The following is a 20,437-nucleotide window of genomic DNA, read 5'->3' as shown; positions in this document are numbered from 1 at the left end:
TTATTGTGCTTAGTCTGCCTCTTTTTATTTTTTTTTTGTATGTGTGTGTGTGCTACTTTAAAGTGAAGAAGTATGTTGAATAGAAAGGGAGCTCAACTTTGAGAATGAATGTTAAGAGAATTTGGAATATTCCAAGTTGGCATCAGGACTTCATCCAAGACTGTACAAGTGTCTCTCTTTCTCTTTGTTTTTAATAGCACATTCGACACCTAGATATTTGAAAGCATTTCACAACCATCTCATACACCTTTCATAGCCTGTGTGCAGTACTGCAAAAAAACAAACAAATACCACCACCACCACCAAAAACAAACAAACAAACAAAGCAAAGCAAAGCAAAGCAAACCAAAGCAAACCAAACCAAACCAAACCAAACCAAACCACCACCACCAAAAACTGAATGACTGATCTTAACAATTTATCTGTTATCACTGGATCCGATTACAGTTAAGCTATCTTTGTCAGCATATCAAGTGTACCAACTTCTCTTGGAACATTTCTGATCTTGTAGAAAGGAAACTCCCTGGATAAATGTTTTGTTCCATTCCCCCCTATATTCTCTGAGTTTTTTTCTTCTCTGTTTTTCCTGTATGCTTTCGGATCATTCCATTGGCATGTACTAACTGACCAGGTCTTAACAAACTAAATATAACTTTCTAGATATCAAAACTAAAGAAGTCTAGACCTTGGTTTCACAACTAAGCAAGTTTTGACCTTGTCAGAGCTGTTCCCAAAAGGTAGAAAATAAAGATGCAAATTATTCTTGACATTTCAAGCAATTCCTTTTATTCTCCAACACAGGCTCTCGTAGTATTTCTGCTTGGAGATTGCAGAAACCTAAGTTGCTGTTTTGTTTCTTCACAAATAGACTTAGAATCATAGAATCATAGAATATCCTGAGTTGGAAGGGACACATAAGGATCATCAAGTCCAACTCCTGACTTCATCTCATCAAGGTCTGGAACCATAAGCTCAAGATGAAGAAGATAACTGTCAAGTGAAAAGGCCATACTTGGATCAGGTCATTTGGCCATGCCCTCAAAATGGCAAGAGGGCCATTCAGTAAATTTATACCCATGATATATATACTCATTTTTATACACATTTATACCGTAGACCAAATTAGACTTCCTCTTTTATTTTAATCTTTAATTTTATTTCCTGTGGAACTTAATTTTTGATAAAGATACATGGGAACAAAATGACATGTGGGTAATATCCATGTTTCATTCCTTACCTATTGTGCTACATGGGCACCATTGCTGAAGGAAGAATCCCAGCAAGAAGAGGTCTTTTCAGTGAAAATGAAAATGTTGGAAAGAGCAGTTATTCTGTTATGCAAAAGAATTCCTATCAGAGCTTACTTGAAATCCTTTGGGAACTTACCCTATTACAGCAAATGCTGGCAGCTCTTGCAGATCAAAGGGAAAATCCATGCGAAAGTTAGTTCTGAACAGGGCTGTGATGGTAACTGTGTGAGAAGAAAGAGGTAGAAAAGGAAAGGGAACAATGATATGAAAAGTTAAATACCATGAAAACTGGGAGACAGGGGAACTAGTTGTATACGTGCCCTTGTATAGTTTCATGACATTATATACAATATTACAGATATACAGACTGCCCTGATTTTGTTAGTCTCTATTTTTAAACACTTGCAACTGTAGCACTCTTGATGGTATAGATTTGTTTTCAGAGAATGTACATATATTTTTAGCTACAACACCAGATTTGTAAAGGGCTTTCTATTTCTTCTTTTCTTCTGCCAACCATTCTTTAGGCAGTAAAAGCTCTTCTCAGTGCACTTACTGATTTAAAAACTCTCTTTGCAGAGGCAGGCAGTGCTCACTTATCTGGAGAAGCTTTGTCACAGACAATTGTGATTGCCTTCTAGAAACAAAACTCATATAATCTCCAAAGTCTTATATGCACAATTTTTGCCTGGTGCCAAAAGAATAAATGTCTTAGGAGTCCCAGGGAAAAGATCAACTATGCTCCATTTTTTCCATCTCACTTCCACTGGTTGTGTTTCACTCCTAAAATTACTCAGATGTCGAAAGCTGTCCTGTTTTTACCCGGAGGTATGAGTGTGGAAACAGTAAATAACTATATGCTAATAGGTAAAGTTCAAATGGCCATCCAGTGCAGAATGGAAATGCAGCTCAATGAGTATTGATATAAATAAAAACATGTCCAGAATCAAGAAATTATTTGCACAATCAGAAAAAAAAAACACAAACAGCAAAATTCTAGCATAATATGGTAATTAAGAGAGATATTAATATATATATATATATATATATATATATATTATTTTTTTTTCCAGACATGACCAGGCTTAGAGCAATTATTTAATCAGATCTCTGTGGGTTAGCAAGATTAACAGGAATGGTGTTTATTTATATTATTATTAAGATAAAGATTTTTAATTTAGATTATTGAGAGTCTCTGGAGCCATATGATCCAATGGTGAAAGGGAAAATATTATCATGGATCAGAAACTAGCTCAGAGAGAGAAAAAAAAGGTTTATCTTGTTAGATATGTAATGATACATGTCACAATAGACCTGTAATGGGCTGCAAACTGTCGTGTTAGGGCTCTGTGGTGTTGAATGGATTTCTTTAGAGATCAATATTGGATGTGATTATGTTTAACATCTTCATCAGTCTCCTGGATGATAGGGTGGAACTCACTCACCAGTGAGTTTGCTGACCACATCAAACTGGGAAGGGAGAGAAGGGAATGGTTGATAGCCTGGAGGACCGGGCAGCTGTTCATTCAGAATGGCCTCAGTCATGGAGGAGCTGACCGGTTGGAAGATCACAAATACAACAAAGACAAATATTTAGTCCTGCATCTGGAACGGCAGGTGCATCAGTACAGTCTGGGAACCTAGTCAACAAAAAGAGCTCTGCACAAAAAGACCAGTAGGTCCTGGTGGGAACTAGTGTTCAATGTGTGTCCTTGTGTCAATGAAGGCTAACAACATATTGGGTCACATCAGCAAAAGCACAACCAGAAAACTGAGGTGTTCCCTTTTATATGGCACTGATGAGGCCACATCTAGAAAACTTGGAACAAAATAAATGTTTCAAAACTGGAGACAGTCCAGTGAAGAGCCCCAAGATGGTCCAGGACATGGGGCACATGATGCATAGGAAGAGACTGCAGGAACTAGGTATATTCAGTCTGAAAATGAGAAGGCCAAAGGAGGCTCCAATAGCTAACTCTTGCTACCTCATGGGGAAGTTGTAAACACACAGTGAAAGGAAAAGAGGCATTGGTCACAACTTATGTATTAGCCTTCCTCACACAAAGGCATTCTAACTGAGTCATCATAGTATTCACACAGGAAACTAGTGCCAAGTCATCATGCCAAGTGCATAACTTTTGACAGCAGACAAGACTAGAGATTATGAAAACACGTGAGAGGGCCCTAATAAAAACTGTTGCATGAACAATGACTGAAAAGACTGGGCTTGTAACTTTCAGAAGAAAATGAGAAAGAGAAGACATGAAAGATAAATCAGAGCAGGCGTGATGAAAGACCATAAAAATAACAGATTTCTGGTATAGACAAAAGTTTCTAATTCTCTAATATGAGGACAAAGATACTGACCATATAGACAATGAAAATTCAGAACCATGAAAAGGAATCATTTTCCATACACAATTTGATCATGGAAATTTTTAACCCAGTCAGCAACTGAAGCAGAACGTAAGGAGCCATTCATATTGGTGTTAAAGCTGCTTGGATGATTTTGAAGAAGGGACAATAAGTAAGATGCTCCAGGATCAAGTTAATTTCTAATGATTTAAGAGATCAGCAGGGGAGTTAGAGTAGATGAAGTGAAGGATAGGGCATTATCTCCTGTCATCTGGCTTCAGATTTCTTACATCTTTCTCTGTAAAGAACAGAGAAGAGGTGTTCTTCTGACAGATCTGATAGTTGAATACGCCTTAATATGAGGCAGTATTTCACAGACAAAGACATAGGCACTTTCTATAATCAAGAGAGTAGAGTATTCAAGCCAAAAAAATGTTTTAGCACAGAAAAAATCCAACTCTGTGAAGTCATTAAGTTTCAAGAAAGGAAAGTGACCACATAAAGCTCATACCAGAAAAACAGAAGTGTAAGAATAAAGGAGTTATATATGTTATTAAAACGTTTACAAAGTTTACAAAGAGATAGCAGTCTTCTACATCAGCTGGAACTTAATTCGGTTTTCTGAACAAACTTCTTCTATGCTATTTCTGTCTGCACAAGTATTGCACTCATCCCTTTCAGTTGAGACACTTATTTTTTTCTACCAGAGCTACAGTTGAAACAAGTACAGTTTGACCTTTCAGTACTCAGGAACTTCAGTCTGACCCCAACAATTTTGCAGCCTCCTAATCATTCTATCATCCCAGTTTTTGAGACTAGTTTTTACTTTGTTTGCTTGTAGTCAAGAGATGACTAAGGCATACCATGGTGTTTCCAGTGGACCACAGCAACATACACTGCAATAGGTATTACCTCCTCTGTGATGAGATACCTCTATGTTTGCAGCCTTGATGTTATGCTGACTAGATGCAAAAATCCCACCTCAGACACTCTTTTACTTGATGGGAAATCATATTAAGTCATTTTTTCAGTCATATACCCAGCACACTGGAATAGGTTATAGTTATAATCTTGATGATATATCATGCTTCTCTTTCTCTTTCCTTCTATACTGCTAGACATTATATGTCATGGCAGAAGTTTCAAACATCCTAAAAGTTTATGGTTTTGAGAAAGATGGAAAATAATAAATTTATAGAACAGCATTTGTACAAAGAGAGTAAGAATGATTTTTAGCTTACCTGCATCCTTGTTCCAAACAGCAAGGACTCGGAAAATGAAGGCACTAAAGGTAGCTGCAAAGAAACCTCTCCAATAGTTACGCACAGCAAAGTAAGTGGAAGTGACCTCAATGCTGAAAAGGACCCCTAGAAAGAGTTGGAAAGCGAGCAAAGTTAAAAAGTTAAAATCAGAAGTGTAATGTCAAAAGCACAAGAGAGACTTCTAAATAAGTCTTCTAAAGCTGCGGTATCCAAACTTCTTTGATCACATATCCTATCAGTAAAATATTTTTGAATATGTACCTTCATATATGTATATTTATTTATAAATTATAAACATGTCCTACTGTACTAACATATTGGGTACATTATAAAGCATACAAAAAATAATAAAAAAAAGGGATAAGATGATGAAATAGAGAATATTTTAAGAAAAATTTATTTCATTCATTAATGGTACAAAAAGCTTTTTGTTCTCACAAAAGCTTTTTGTTCCTGGTTTAACTCTTTGTGATACAGTGATTCAAAGGTCTAGTTCTAAGTTCAGTTTATTTCAGTACTTGGTTTTAATGGTTGTCAGAGCTGAAAAAGATGCTGTAAGAAAATTGAAAGGGAAGAAGTGCATCCTTCACTGCACTTACTAAATCATGATATTCATTTTTTTCAATTCCATTTTCCAGTTAAGCAAAGGTTTGCGCTGAAATCTGGCTAGTATATTTCCATCTTCCCTGATGTCAATCAGTTGTTGCAAACTAATTGGAAGATGTTGCATTTTTATATCTTTAACAAATGAGTTCAAAATCCACTGAAATGTTCCTTTGGAAGACTTTAAAATATGTTAGAAAATTTTGTTTCCAAGTTTTTTACATATATAGTATAAGAATTTTTATAGGTGACCCAAATAATTTTCAACAAGAAAACCACAAAATCTCCACAACGGTACAATATTCTTTTGAAAAGCACTTCTTTCTCACTCACGGTTAAAATGTCACTTTCACCTTGAAGGGACAGATTAGGTGTGTTTATTTTTCCAAAATTATATGCTGGGTAGCATAAAACTGACAGCCACTTCTCATCACAGAAAAGGCCAGCAAATTCAGAACACCTTTTTTTTTTTTTTAATAAAATAAAAACGTGTGACTAGTCTTTACATTTGACAACTCTTTTAAACCCTTTTCCATGAGATAACCAGTGAACCTTTATGTGGTGTAGAAGATTTTTGTGGTCATTCCCCATCTCACTGCAAACTATTGTAAAGATTCTACTATTTTAAGGTCTTGTTTTTATGATATTAACCACATTTAACAACATCGATAACAGGTCGTGCACTTCTAGCTCCCATTTCTATGCACCCATTTGTGTAGTCTGGCTCTCATTTCTTTGCTGCAATAGCTTGTGTAGTCTGGCTCTCATTTCTTTGCTGCAATAGCTTGCCTCTGAACCATGCGGTGAATGAATTTCGTGTGGAGTACTGTCTCTGTAAATGCGCACCAGAATCCTTTTCTTATTCCAGTCAAGGCAGCTGCTCCATCAGTGGTTACATAGAGTTCTTCCATAAAATATTGCTTTTATGAAAGAAGTCATTTACTGTTGAGAATATATCTTCTCTAGTAGATCTTCATGTATTTCACTGTTGAAACAGAATCTAGCAAATACCATAAACAGACACATTAGAAACATCTGTACTTTTATCAAGCTGCATAGCAAGCCTCCCACACTCCATAATTTGTTCTGATACTTCTTGTTTCAAATCTTCAGCAATGTTTTCTGTGTCTTTCAACAGTATTTGCTGACAAAAGAATGCATTTTAATTTCTCGTGATATTGCTTTCTGTGCATTATGCCAGCCATTTTTTACTCTGGCAGGAAGAACATGTGTTTCCCCAGTGGGATGTGGCTTTTCGTCTTTCACTATGAAGTCAGAAATCTCAAAAAAGACTTCTAAAAATTATCATTAAGTTTAGTGAGATTTTGTGAAGTACTGGAACAAGTAATGCATAGCCTGAAAAATCGCTGAAAAAACAGTAGAGGTTTGTCTTCACATTCTGGATGCTTAGTTTTTAAATGTCTTTCTAATTCTGTTAGCTTCATGCTGTTGATAGCTAACATGTTAATGCACAATATACATCATTAACAATGGTGGATTTAAAGCCATATTTCAAATAGTTTTCTTGATAATTTCATTTCGTTATAAATATTATTATATTTATTTATTTTGGTCAGCTTCTTGTCAGACCTGATAAGATTGTGACCATTTTTACCTCATAATGTGGCACCTTTGGGGGTGGAGGTGCCTACTCTGCCATTTTCTCCGAATTTGCCTATAGTCACATTATAGGTATTGTCTTCAATCTGCAGTTTTTTTTGCAGGAATCTTTTAAAGGCACTTGTCCATTTTGTGAGGGTTATTTTAGTTAACTGAGACAATATAACCCATACATCCACCAACCATGCGCACATAGACTGAAATACATTGCAATACACTGAATGCAAATGAACAAACGAGGGCGTTACTGTCAGCCCTCTGCATTAAGCAATGACCGTTCTTCACCCAGAACACCTCACATGCTGTATGTTATGTGGCCATCTGATATATGGATTAAGTGAGGCCACCAGTGTCAATATGTATATTGAATATTAGCAAAGGTTTTTTTTTGTTTTTTAATTTTAATTTTAATTCATTTAATTAGATAGAAAATAAATACAAATAGACTTTTCAGTATTATCTTTCTATAACCTAATGGACTGTCTATCACACCCCCTGGGGTGTGCACATGTCAATTTGGAAACTACTGTTTCTCGAGTATCTTCCCCTCTTGACCTTCAGAAGGCTGAAAACATGGAGAAAAGACTGTGTCAGAGAAACTGGAGAGATTGGTGACATTAATGGCAAGCCTTTTTGTTCAAAGTATATGAAAAATCAAAAATAGGGTGCAGGAAAGGAGAAGAGGACTAGGCAGGAGAGGATTTAGGTACCTGAGAAAAAGGAAACAGAACAGCCACTTGCCTCCAAGTGGTGTCCCAAAGCAGCAGCCAACACCCACAGCACAACCCACAGTCAGGACATCCGTGTAATAATATGGCTGCTACTGGTGGAAGAGACAGAGAAACAAGAAAAAAAAAAAAGAAAAAAAAAAAAGAAAAAAGAAAAAAAAGAAAAAAGAAAAAAGGAAAGAAAGCAATGAGCAACAGAATTAGCAGGTATGGACACATGCTGTCACCCAACTCTGCCACCAATATTACATCTTAATTCTTCATTCTGGACAGCTTCAAAATATTCAAGGACTGATTCTATGTTGCACAAGACAGGCATATATGTTGAGTCACATATTCAAGACACAAGGAGAAGGCATCATCTCATCTTTCATTGAAACATGCACATATCTTTCACTGTAGAATAAACGTCTCATGGAAAATTCTTCAGAGGGTGGACTACATGCGTGTACTTTATTCCATCTCTTTTACTTTGGAAGGGAATCTCAGGTTGCACATGTGCCAGAGAGTGCCTCAAAAAAACCCTACCCTCTGAGTTTGTATGCACAAGGCACATGTATATCCACAACAGAATGTGGACAGCTGAAGGCTCTGTCATCCTGGGTAGATGAATAGGTAGCAGCTCATATAGTAAAGGATTGTGCTTTCCTGGTGAAGACAATCACTAAAATTATAAATTTACAAGCCGTCAGTGAAGTTATGAAATATAGAGTCTCTCCTGAGACAATTTTGGAGGACATGGGAAGGAGAAAATCTCCTACTTCCTCCAATATTTGGAAGAGCAGCTGAGAGCCCTGACATGCCTGAGAATGGTGAAGAGCCTTAGGGAGAAGATAGTTTTTTTTCAAGTTGTTGAAATCCTAGTTGGTGTCTAATATAAAGAACAGGAGGGTTAAACAACTGCATATTTGGTACTTTCTGGTATTACATGTCCCTAAAGCAGCCTGTTATATCTTCCATGAGAGTGAAGTTTTGAGAGAGGGCAGGCTTGTGTTACATTGGGATTCTGTGTCCAGGCAGAATTCTTAGGGCTAAAGGCCATGAATTCCCACTTACCTGAGCAGGTATTTGAGCCTCAATCAAGAAGTATATCAAGGCTGTGACTGTGCACCCAACAAAGAGGCATGGATCATTCTCTGAGCCTTAAAAATCTTTCCATAATCACAGCTTTGCCTCTAAGGTCACCTCTAAGTCCTTTGTGGCCTTAAGACGTAATCATGTCCAGAATGGGGATGGGTTTCAGTTCAAAGTATCTGAGATAGTATGAGGGTTATATTATAGCCTACCAACATGATTAACAGCTTGAAACACAGGGTACTTATTACATGGCCTGCATTATGGCAAGAGGTAAGTAGAGCTTAGAGCTGTTTGAAAGTGCAAAGCCTGATGAGAACAGTGTTGAAGAAACGGTATGAGATGGAGATCCTAGCACAACAGTATGGTATTATTCATACCGACTGCTGAGAAAAGTCCATAGCATACGGTATCCCCCAAAACCCAGCACCATGTCAGAGTGCTGATGCTGTGCAGCAGCATAGAAATAGCCGGAGAGACCAACAGGAACAAACAAAGAGTACCAGAGTGCACTCAGAAAAAGCAGAGCTGAGCACCTTTTGCTTTTAAAGGGCCAGACTGGATTTTCAAATGCATTTTGAGGGTTTCTCTTTAAATACACAGGGTGGTGTTCACCAGTAACAACATCAAAAAGTTATATTCCTTTGGCAATATGATGTATAGTAGCAAAGCATATCCTGGACTAAGGTCAGATAAAGATTACATGACTCCCAGGTAATGGAAATCAAATTCTGCAATTTGGTGTGATTCTACTAAAAGGAACCCAACTATGGCTGCAAAAATTATGATTTCAGTTCATTCACACACCGAATTGTCACAGACTCACAGCAAATTTTAGCCTGGAAGGTATCTCTAGAAGATTCTCCAACTCCCTGCTCAGTGTTGTCCTAACTCCAAGAGTCAGTCAGAATGCTCAGGATCTTGTCCAGGTAAGTCCTGAACATCTCCAAAGGTGTAGATTCTCTAGACCCCATGGGCATCCACGCCATTGGTGATCCACCCTTGGGGAGGGGAACATCTTCCTTATACATGGTCAGAATTCCCCTTGTTGCAAGTTGTACCCCTTTCCGCTTCCACTGTGCCCCTCTGAAAAGAGCCTGGCTTAATCCTATTTAAAATCCCCCTTTAGGTGGTTGATGACACCAGTTAGACAACCCCCCTTTAGCCTTTTCTCCTTTACACTGAGCAAAAACAGCTTCCTTAGCCCTCCTCATACATCATTACTCCAGCCTCCCAACCATCTTCTTGGCCATCCAAGCTTCTTCTACATGGGGAGCCCCAGATTTTCTACACTGATATTTTTGTCCTCCAGTCCACAGTTTAAGGTAGTTTTCTGTACATCTTATCACCCCCTGTCACAGTTGTCATCATCCCCTGCTGTTAGATGCTGCCACTTATGGGAAGTTTTTTTTATTTCTGTTCTCTCCAGCATCTTTATTATTTTCTGGACAGAGTGTGGGGCTCTCCAACTTGAGCAACGTCCATAGTAGAAATGACTGAACAAGATGGACAAGGGGATCAGGTGCACTCTTAGTAAGTTTGCAGACAACACCAAGTAGGGCGCAAGTGTTGATCTGCTCAAGGGTAGGAAGGATCTGCAGAGGGATCTAGATAGGCTGGACTGATGGGCTGAGGCCAACTGTATGAAGCTCAACAAGGCTAAGTGCCAGGTCCTGCACTTGGAGCACAACAATCCCATGCAGCGCTATAGGCTGGGGGGGGGAGAGTGTCTGGAAAGCTGCCTGGCTGAAAGGGACCTGGAGCTACTGGTTGATAACCAGCTGAATATGAGCCAGCAGTGTGCTCAAGTGGCCAAGAAGGCCAACAGCATCCTGGCTTGTATCAGAAATAGCATGGCTAGCAGGATTAGGGAAGTGACTGTCCCTTTGTACTTGGCTGTGGTGATGCCACACCTTGAATACAGTGTTCAGTTTTGGGCCTCTCACTACAAGGACATCAAGGTTCTGGAGCTTGTCCAAAGAAGGGCAATGAAGCTGGTGAGAGGTCTAGAGAACAAGTCTTATAAGGAGGAGTTGGGGTTATTTACCCTAGAGAAAAGAATACTCAGGGGAGACCTTATTGCTCTCTACAACTACCTCAGAGGAGGCTGTAGTGGGGTGGGCGTCAATCTCTTCTCCCAAGCACTAAGTGGTAAGACAAGGGGAAACAGCCTCAAGTTGCTCCAGGCAAGGTTTAGGTTGGATATTAGGGAAAAATTCTTCACTGAAAGAGTTGTGAAGCAAAAGAATAGACTGCCCATGGAACTGGTTGAGTCACTATCCCTGGAGTTATTCAAAAAATGTGTTGATGTGTTGTTTACAGACATGGTTTAGTGGTAGACTTGGCAGTGCTATGTTAACGGTTGGACTTGATGATCTCTGAAGTCTTTTTCAACCTAAATGATTCTATGATCCTGTGATTCAAAGATGTTTTATTAGAAAAGTTAAAGTTGTCACTTTTCTTGTGGCCTTTGCAAGATCATGCTCTTCCTTTCTTTCACTACCACCAGTTACATGAGAAAAGAAAGAACTTGTGATGCTAGAGAAATGGAGAACCTGCTTGAGAGCAAGAGATCTCACAGCAAGAGACTGAGTTTTACATTAAATGTCACATATAGGAAGTCAACTTGCCTCCAAGAGGAGCCCCGAAGCAACATCCAACTCCAACTGCGCAAGCCGCCACCAGGAGTTCGAGCTGCCTGTGCACATTCTGGAACAGAGAGTGCAGCCAGAGAAAGGCATGCTGGGATTAGAGGTAGCAAAGCCAAAGAGTTAGGATCCAGAACAATGAAACAAAGCAACAGCCAGCAGCAAATTCAGCAGTTACAAATAGCAGGCCCTGTACATTTTAGTCCAGTCTTTAGTGACTCAGTTGGTCTCCAAAAGTGAGATTTGGTCCTTATGCATAGACGAGATCAAGTAAAACAGCACCTGCTATTGTATTACAAAGCCAGTTACTGCTAGGAGTTTGTAGGTAAAGCAATTCCTAAATGTATTATTTTTTTGCAACTAGTCAATACATCATTCAGCCTCCAGAGGCCGTTCTGCAATAGCAAAAGCCTACAGGCAGTGTCAGTGGCTATAATTAGTAATGCTTTACACATTCTATCTTAAAGACAAATTGATCTTTGTCTATAGCTACTTAAGAAGGTTGTTTTCTTTTTTTTTTTTTTTTTTTTTTTTTGTTTTTGTTTTTGTTTTTTACACAGATGTTGGTCACAGTGGAAACATATCAGCATTGTGAGACTGAAAACTTGTAAAATGAGTATTCTTTATCAGCCTCTGTGTAATGTGGTAGGTAACACACCTGGTTGGGCCTGCACAGTTGTTTGACTGTATATTTGTCCTCCCACTACCACTTTTTTTTTTTTTTTGTCTGTTCTCTTACTGCTCTATAACAGCATGTTGCATTTCAATTCATATGTTCCCTCTGTGGTTTGTTGCCTGCCAACGTGTCTTAGGAGTTCAGCCTGTGGAAGAGCTGTATGCAGAAACATGTGCCTTACCTCATACACACCACAGAAGATTGACATAAACTTGCTGAGTACTGCTGCACAGATACTGGCAATATGCACGAAAGGACCCTGCAAGAGAAGAGGAAGAGAAAATAAGAGAGGGTTATCCTCTGTCACTGATAACCAGATGCAGATCTCATAATTCTTCTTTGGCCACCTCAGACAGTTCTTCAGTATTTATTTTTTTTCCTCTTGAAAGCTACCTGACTTGAGTGCTTTGATTTTTTCTACATCAAGTCTTTCAAACGGCCAGAGGAAAGTAAGTGTTGCTTGGAAGAGCAGAGCTTTGAGAAGAGGAAAAGTGCCAAAGAAAGGGAAAGACTCTTCTTGTACAGACAACTCCTCCCACTGCCTAGACCCTACCTTGGCCACTACTGCATATGAAGATAGCAATATTTACCTCTTTCCCCACAGGCAGGCCACTTCCAAGTCCAGCTGTGAGGCCCACAACTTTGGCCACAAAAGCTTTGAGAGTGAGATATTCTTTGAGGACCACTCCCCTCATAATTGTCTTGAGCTCTGGGATCCCAGACCCTGAAAACAGCAACAGAGCAGAGGATGTAGAAAACACACAAGCAAATGGAGTAAGAAAAAGAGACAGACATAAACCAATTATGCCATGCCTTCTGCCCTCACCAACAGCCTGTGGAGAGACGAGGTGGCAGAAAATGGCCGCAAACAGAATGAGAACAAGTGGGTACGTGACCCACGCCAGATACTGCATAGGAATATTCGGGTGTAGCTCTTTGTACATCCACTTGTAGGCTGTAGATAGACAAACAAAAAAAGTTGTCATTAACCACAGCTGCTCCAAGCAGGCTGATAAACATTAAAGAATCACAATCAAAAGCACACACCTGCTAAACCTGTCCAATCTATTTTTTTTTTTTCTGAGAAATGCTATCTATAAATCCTAATTTTATAGGTTAAGTGGGGTAAAGCCTTGTTGCATTTTAAGTACAAGATCCCAAATAATATATGCATTCTGCAGGAATGAATAGAAATGGTCCTCTGCTCTTAGACACTATTAATACCTGTGCCATGATGTGGCATTAGAAGAGGTGCATTACTTTGCATTTGTGAGGGTGAATTTCCATGCAGGGTCTTCTCATTTTGCATCCGGAGGACCATAAGTGGTCCACTACCAGCTAGTGTCCTCTCCTCCATCTCAGTCACAGGAAAAATTGTTCCTTCTTAAAATCTACCTTAGAAGTCGTGCTTATGCTTTGCCTTCTAGAGCAGCAGCATGAAGGGAATGGTGCCAACTGTTACAACAGCAGTGGTACTGCTGCATAGTTGGGTCCAACAGCGTGAACTGCCCAGGGAGAAAACAAAGAATCCAAATAATTCACTTGCAGGAAGTATAAAGGGCAAGGGGCCTCTGAGGTTAACAGGATAAGCCTGGTATGTGGGGAAGACATAAAGGAAGGAACACTGGGCTGAGGAGATGTTGGGAGCTTTGTCGAAGTACAGTGTCTGGTGGACACCAGCAGCAAAGAGCACTGAGAGGAAAGGATTTGGTGTGTGTGTGCAGGTTGGGACTAGGACACTAAGGCTAAGGGCAAAGGAACACTGGAATTAAAAGGATGAGGGCAATGTTGTATGTGTGTGCACAGATATGGGGGGAAGGGACACTGAAAGATTGTGTAATTGTTATAGCTCGCAAAGGGGACAAGAACAGGACAGTTGCAGAGAAGGAATATTACCCAGTGATTAGGAAATCTTTGTGAAAAAAAATACCTAAGAAAAGAGCACTATGGGACCAGGTAGCAGAAAACTGCAGAACACCATATAAATAAAAATTGGGAACAATAATCAAGTTAAAGACAGGAAAAAAAACAACAACACAAAAACACAGTATCAGGTGGGCATCTAAGGACCCCTTGCCCTTCCCACCCACACATGCTCAGCAGACCTGAGGAGGATGGGAGCCAGTATAACAGAAGTAGAGTTGATATCTCCCTGTGCCCCTACACATACAAGAGAGCAGGAGGGAAAGGGAGTAAGAATAATGGGTTGTCTTTTACTCATACACATATCTTTTGTTCCCTTCCCACTTACACTTCCAAATTTTTGCCTATGATCCCTTTAAAGAAGCTTTTCTTAGCTAACCTTTTCTCTACTGTGTTGCAAGTAACTTCCTAGGCAGCTGGGGGGTGAAGATGGGACACTGATGTTAAAGGAGGAGGAACGTTGATCATCAGGCTTTGTAAAACATTCATACCATTTATACTTTTGCAACACCTGAATGAGACCCACCCTGTAGGCTCTTTGCACTGGCATAGTCCATTCCCCAGCTCACCAACGCCATGACCAGTCCCAACAGAACCAAGAAAATCCAGTCCTCTCCAAGCTTCCTGGTGATGTATTTCTCGATGCGTCTAGCACAGGCTGTGTAGGGAAGAGTGAACCAGAAAAACTGAGGCAACATAGATGAAGCCTGTATCTCCTATGCAAAGAACTCTTTTCTGCTATGCTGAAAACTGTCTATGGTAATGATTTATTTGGGCTTGGTGTTGAAGGACCATTACAGTCTTACAGTCTTGCAAAATTCTTTGAACTTTCAAATATTAAAAATGAGGGGGGAGGGGGGCTTAATTTAACATCTTGTATACTAGCAGCTAAAGTCCTTTTCCTCCTGTTATAGAGATCTGTTGTCGGAGAAAAGATTAAATTTGGAACTGGTCTTTTTTCCAAAGAGATCTTGGTTAATCCTAGGGTGAAAGTTGACATGCAAATCTCTTTTAAATCCAATGTGATTCCTTTTCCTTTCTTCTCTACTTCTCTCCTGTCAAAGTTTCCTTGTCTTTTTGCCTTGCTTAAATTCCATCTCTCTGGCTGGTCCTCCCAATATCTGTTCACAGAGTAATCAAGCATAAATTGTTCCCACCTTGACATTTGGAATAGTGCTCTTCTTTTATATCTACTTGACTCTGACGTTTCAGGGGTCTTTCCTTGTTCTTTTGGGTCTGCCTCGTATTCAGTAGTTTTGCTGCCTCCTTCTCTGCAAAGTCAGTTATCTGGTCTGTGTATTGGCCATAAAGCTAGAAGAGCAGAAAGCAAGAGAGATGAAAAGGTAAGGCAAATGCTCCTTCACAAATATCATTAAAGATGAAAAGACATACCTACTAACAGTCATAGGTGCGGACTTAAATGAACCCAGGCAGGAAGACAGAGACACAGGAAGTGTCAGACAGAGCAGACAGAGGCAGCTTCTTTTCTTTATATATATATATATATATATATATATATATATATATATTTTTTTTTCCTTTTCTCATTGCATCTTTTTTTTTTTTGGGGGGGGGGGGTGTGGCGAAAAGCTATGATCGCAGAATACTAATTGCTTTGTAACACCATCAGAAAGAGCAGGCTTGGGTCTGAAGGGAAAGAGATTGATCAGACTTTCTGGAAGCAAAAAAGAAGGTCAAAATAGTTCACATGAGGCTGCCAACCTTTGAGTTATCTCATATACTTCAGCAGCACTGCAAAACAACTCTGAAGGTTTAGAGAGGTATCACACTACCAAATAGGTTGCAGGAATGGCCTGCATCTGTTCATCCTGCTGCCAAGGAATGCTTAGCAGGGCATGCAGCCACTAGTGATGCCTGCAGTAGAAAAGCAGCAGCAGTAGCTCAGAAATATCAGACGGTACCACATACATCCCATTATTTACCCAAACCATCCTACCAAATCCCCAGGTATCTCCAACTCATGTGAATTTTATAACTACCTAATCTAGTCCTTTTCATAAAATACTAATCTTGAAATGCATTTGGTAATATGCAATGCATAAGTTGCTACATGAGCTTACCAATGACATTTCATACATGGATCTGTAGTAAACTTGACAGTTGTGCCAGCATGTTAAAAAAGAAAACTCAAGGAAATTTGAAAGATACTGGCAATGCCCACTTCTTTGTTTATCAGATTCACCCAGGAGCAGCTATTCTCCCTCATTCTTTCATGGTGTAGATGGGAAAGATGTGCATTTGAAAAGCTGAGAATATTTCTCCTCTTCATATGTCATTCAATGAGCAAACTTTGACTTTTCTAGAGCTCAGGTTCCTACCTGATGCTGGGCCTGTCATCTAGGCACTTCCCACCTGCTAGAACATGACTTTCTGCTTCCTACCCAGCATAACATCTGCTTCTCAAAGATTTTTGGTGGCAGGAGGAAAGTCAGCAAAATTAGACACTTCAGCTGGAGGATGACAGTGCATATGAGAGATATGGAGCACTACCATGTGCTTCTATTTGCCAGCTTTGCTTCTCCTCCTTTCTAAGTAACATAGGAGATATTGCTCCTATTCATCTGGGATTTCCATGAACTGAAACTTCATCTGTAGAATGGGGATAATGCAGCTGACTTATTTGTAAGAGAATTTGATATCAGATAGAGACTCACAGAAAGTTTAAAGCTGTAAGGCACCTCTGGGGGTTTCTCATCCAGTCCTCAACTCATAGCAAGCTAACTCCAAAGACAGATCAGGCTGCTGATGACCTTGTTTGGGCAAGTCCTAAGCATCTCAAAGGATAGAAATTTCCCAGCTTCTCTGAGTTACTGTATTTCTAGATATCAAATATGACTGAAGATCCTGAGTAGTTTATTGCCTACAATCTGAAATAGTGCCAGAGTCCCAGAGAAACAAAGCATATGTATCAAGCATTCTTTAAGTGAGTTGAGACTAATTTGTTTTCCAGGACAAAACCTTCTTCTTTGTGTCTCAATAGACACTTGAATCATGTGCAATAACTCCCTTTAAAATCCGTAGTGTTTTTTTTTTTTTTTCTTTTTTTTTTTCACAGAACACACATCTAGGCTTTTTAAATTATCCTGTAACCGTAACTGGATTGGAAACTGATATATTTTAGTGTAATTATTAACCCCATTATTATCAAAGCAGCATAGACAAATAAAGTGATACATACTCTTACCACTGAAATATGGCCATGCTCTGATCCCCATAATATACACAGGAAAGTGAAACACCAGTTTGAAGGACTTGCCAGCCGTCGTATACAAGGTAAGCTATCACATATAGAATCCAGTCCTAAATAGCAGACTTCTTGTTTCTCTCACTGTGTCTATTTCAGCCAGCAATGCCAAGCACTAACAGATTTTAGTTAAACGCATCATTATATCACCTTAGCTAATGTTTAATTTCCTTTACATGCTCATGAGGGATGAGTTTACACCAAACAGTGCTTAATCCAAACTGTGAATTTAAACCAAACTATGAACTACCCTGCCAAGTATCACGTTCAAATTAGAGTCTTCAACCTGCCCAGATGGAACCGAGCATAAAAATATAGTAGTATGAATGGTAAAAGTCCTCATATCATATCCTAGTTTACTGATCCTTTCTGGCTGGAAAATGACGGACTCAGGATGTGGAAGAAAAGGAACTAGTCTCAGGACACAAAGCTGAAAGTTTTGTCCTGGAGAACAGATTAGTCTCAACTCACTTAAAGAGTGCTTGAAACATATGCTTTGTTTCTCTGGGACTCTGGCACTATTTCAGATTGTAGGCAATTATGGGACAAAGAAAGAATCAACATAATCAGAGGATGACCTTTTAGAAAAATTACATTAGGCAAGAAATATTCTTTCCATTAGTAGACATATAAAACTAAAACTGCAACATGGTAGTGCTTACACTGTCCTGTTCTCCTGATGCTACCTCTCCGACACAAGGAACATGGGGTTTCTGAGCACCACAAAAACTGGAAAGAATTTTAAAAGATATCAATTATCACCTAGACAGTTGAGCCAGAAAAAGTAGTATTATGTCTAGATTGGCTAAATTCTGAGTAAGAACATGAGAATGGTGAAAAAAAAAAACAAAAACACAAACAAACAACAAACCAAACCAAACCAAACCAACCAAACAAACAAAAATAACAAAACAGAAGGTGTAAATACTGTTGAGAGAGAGAGAGAGACAGAGAGAGAGAGGAACAACAAAAAACAATCCAGGGAGAAAGCACAACACAGGTATCATTCATTTTCAGGGAGGAAGGTTTTACATAAAAACAGCAGGTTTCTCTTCCCCCAAAAGATGGAGAAGTTTCATTGCCTACATAATTGAGGAAAAGATACACAGAATCTCAGAGGAAAAATATGTACAACACCACAGTCTCAAAAATTTTCTGTGAGCTATTCTGATGCTCAGCACCCACTTAAAAGTGCACTCCCCTCTCAGTCCAAAGCCTAAGTTATTTCTCATGCCATTCAGACTCAACAGTATGTTCTCCACAGCATACTCCAGTCATAGAATCCCCTATCTTCCTTCTTGGAGATTTTCAGAACTTGCTTGGACAACCTGCAACCTTGTAGTGAGCCCTGCAGTGAGCAGGGTATTGTCCTAGAGACCTCCAGAAGTCCCTTCCCACCCACATCTTTCTGCAGGTCTGTGTCTGAGAAGTTGGGTAGAGGTCTCAGTGGTAGAAGGTTCAGTAAGATCTGTGTTTGGGGAAGGGAAACTGAAATTAGCAACCCACTAAGGACCGCCTCCAGAGATCCTTTCCCACCTACATCTTTATGTGAGTCTGTTGCTCTGTAATACTGCATTGCCAAAATAATCATTCCACATCCCTCTTACCACACCCATCTGTGTATTGCTGAGGGCACTCTCTGCCATTAACACCCTTTCTACAGGCACAAATAATGTATCTTCTAAATACTTCACTGGTTTGAACTGCTTGAGGAAAGGCTCTTATTTCTCATGTAGAAAGAAAACAAAACCCTACAATGTACAAGAATGTAATTTTTCATCACTGTGTATTATATCATCTAATATATATCTACTGTTATCTTACTTGCCCCAAACTGTGTATATATTATAATTACCAATTATTATTTTATGTTATCTACTATATTATTCTAACTATCTGTTATCAGAAGATCCCAGGCCGAAGACCAAGTTTCCACTATTCTTTGCCCTGAGAAAGCCCAATCAAATCACAAATCCTGTCTGAAACAGCTTCCATCCTACGTATAAAACAGAAGGCAACAGCTAGCACCAGAAATTGACACAACAGAACCAAAATCTCTCTCTACCTTTTTTTCACATCATAGTGAGGAAAAAAGTCTTAGTGGATATTCTACATGGAAATGGATGGAAGCATGCACAGCTTGTTGCTTGTCATGTTAATAACGTGTGCATGTTTTTACAAGATGTGTACAGTAGTATGAATGTTTATACTTTAGTTGCATGTGCTTTAATAGCTAGCAAAATACACATATGCACAGGAAGTCTTGTTTTACAGCAATATACCTGCATAAAAAGTTTCGTACATAAACCTACATGCGTAAATATGTGTTTGTTTATATAACAGGATTTTTAGGGCATATTTTCAGTAAAATGGTGAATATCTGTCTTCCTGAAGACAGATATGGGAATGTAACTGATTCCTGCATACAAAGTTTCATACTTAAATCTATATGCGTAAATACGTGATTGTTTATATAACAGTATTTTAGAGCATATTTCAGTAAAACTATAAATATGGCGTTCTATTTTCAAGATTGAAAATTCTGTTCACAAATGCATAATTGTTGGGGATGTTACTTCCTGAAGACATGTATGAGAATGCATTTTATGGTCTGATTGTTTGTGCTGGAGATTGTCTACATGCTTGATTGGCATCTCTCTGGAGATGAATACAAAGAAACCCTAGTGCCAGGCAGCAAGAGCATGGAGGTAGGTTTTACTGCCTCCCTATGTCATCTGTGCCAGCTTGTAAGACTGGTGTTAGTCATATGGGAATAGTGTGTGGGGTGGATACATATAAATTGGTATATTTTTGTGTATGCCAACTGAGGAATGAGATACATCTATGGGTCCTGAGGGAACTGGCAGATGTTGTTGCTAAGACACTGTCCATTGTAAGAATTAAAGTTGTGTTTTTGCAGCGGAAAATTCCACTAACATTGCATATTCAAAAGTGACTGTGCAGGCGTAACAGTGGGGGGTATGTTAAGCAGATAAGGGGACAGTGGAAGGTTCCACTGTCTCAAAATAAGGA

The 20,437-nt window shown here is 39.2% G+C and overlaps 1 protein-coding gene across 4 annotated transcripts in view; it reads right to left on the bottom strand.

The window, feature by feature from the left end:
- Window positions 1-20,437, bottom strand: part of CLCN1 (chloride voltage-gated channel 1) — a 64,170-nt gene that overhangs the window by 18,453 nt on the left and 25,280 nt on the right. For all 4 annotated transcript variants that reach the window (XR_005266216.2, XM_038180214.2, XM_038180206.2 and 1 more), the window contains exons 2-9: window positions 15,297-15,450; window positions 14,666-14,797; window positions 13,043-13,171; window positions 12,807-12,940; window positions 12,398-12,475; window positions 7,832-7,910; window positions 4,847-4,972; window positions 1,387-1,471 (exon numbers count right to left, since the gene is read on the bottom strand). Coding sequence is in view for 3 of the 4 variants with exons in the window: in XM_038180214.2 (XP_038036142.1) it covers window positions 1,387-1,471; window positions 4,847-4,972; window positions 7,832-7,910; window positions 12,398-12,475; window positions 12,807-12,940; window positions 13,043-13,171; window positions 14,666-14,797; window positions 15,297-15,450 (917 nt within the window). In the remaining variant the exon portion in view is untranslated. The remainder of the gene's footprint in view (window positions 1-1,386; window positions 1,472-4,846; window positions 4,973-7,831; window positions 7,911-12,397; window positions 12,476-12,806; window positions 12,941-13,042; window positions 13,172-14,665; window positions 14,798-15,296; window positions 15,451-20,437) is intronic.

The sequence above is a fragment of the Anas platyrhynchos genome, chromosome 1, assembly GCF_047663525.1.
Source record: "Anas platyrhynchos isolate ZD024472 breed Pekin duck chromosome 1, IASCAAS_PekinDuck_T2T, whole genome shotgun sequence".
Classification (NCBI taxonomy): Eukaryota; Metazoa; Chordata; class Aves; order Anseriformes; family Anatidae; genus Anas; species Anas platyrhynchos.
Note: the sequence above shows the minus strand (reverse complement) of the source record. Positions and strands in the feature narration are given on the sequence as shown.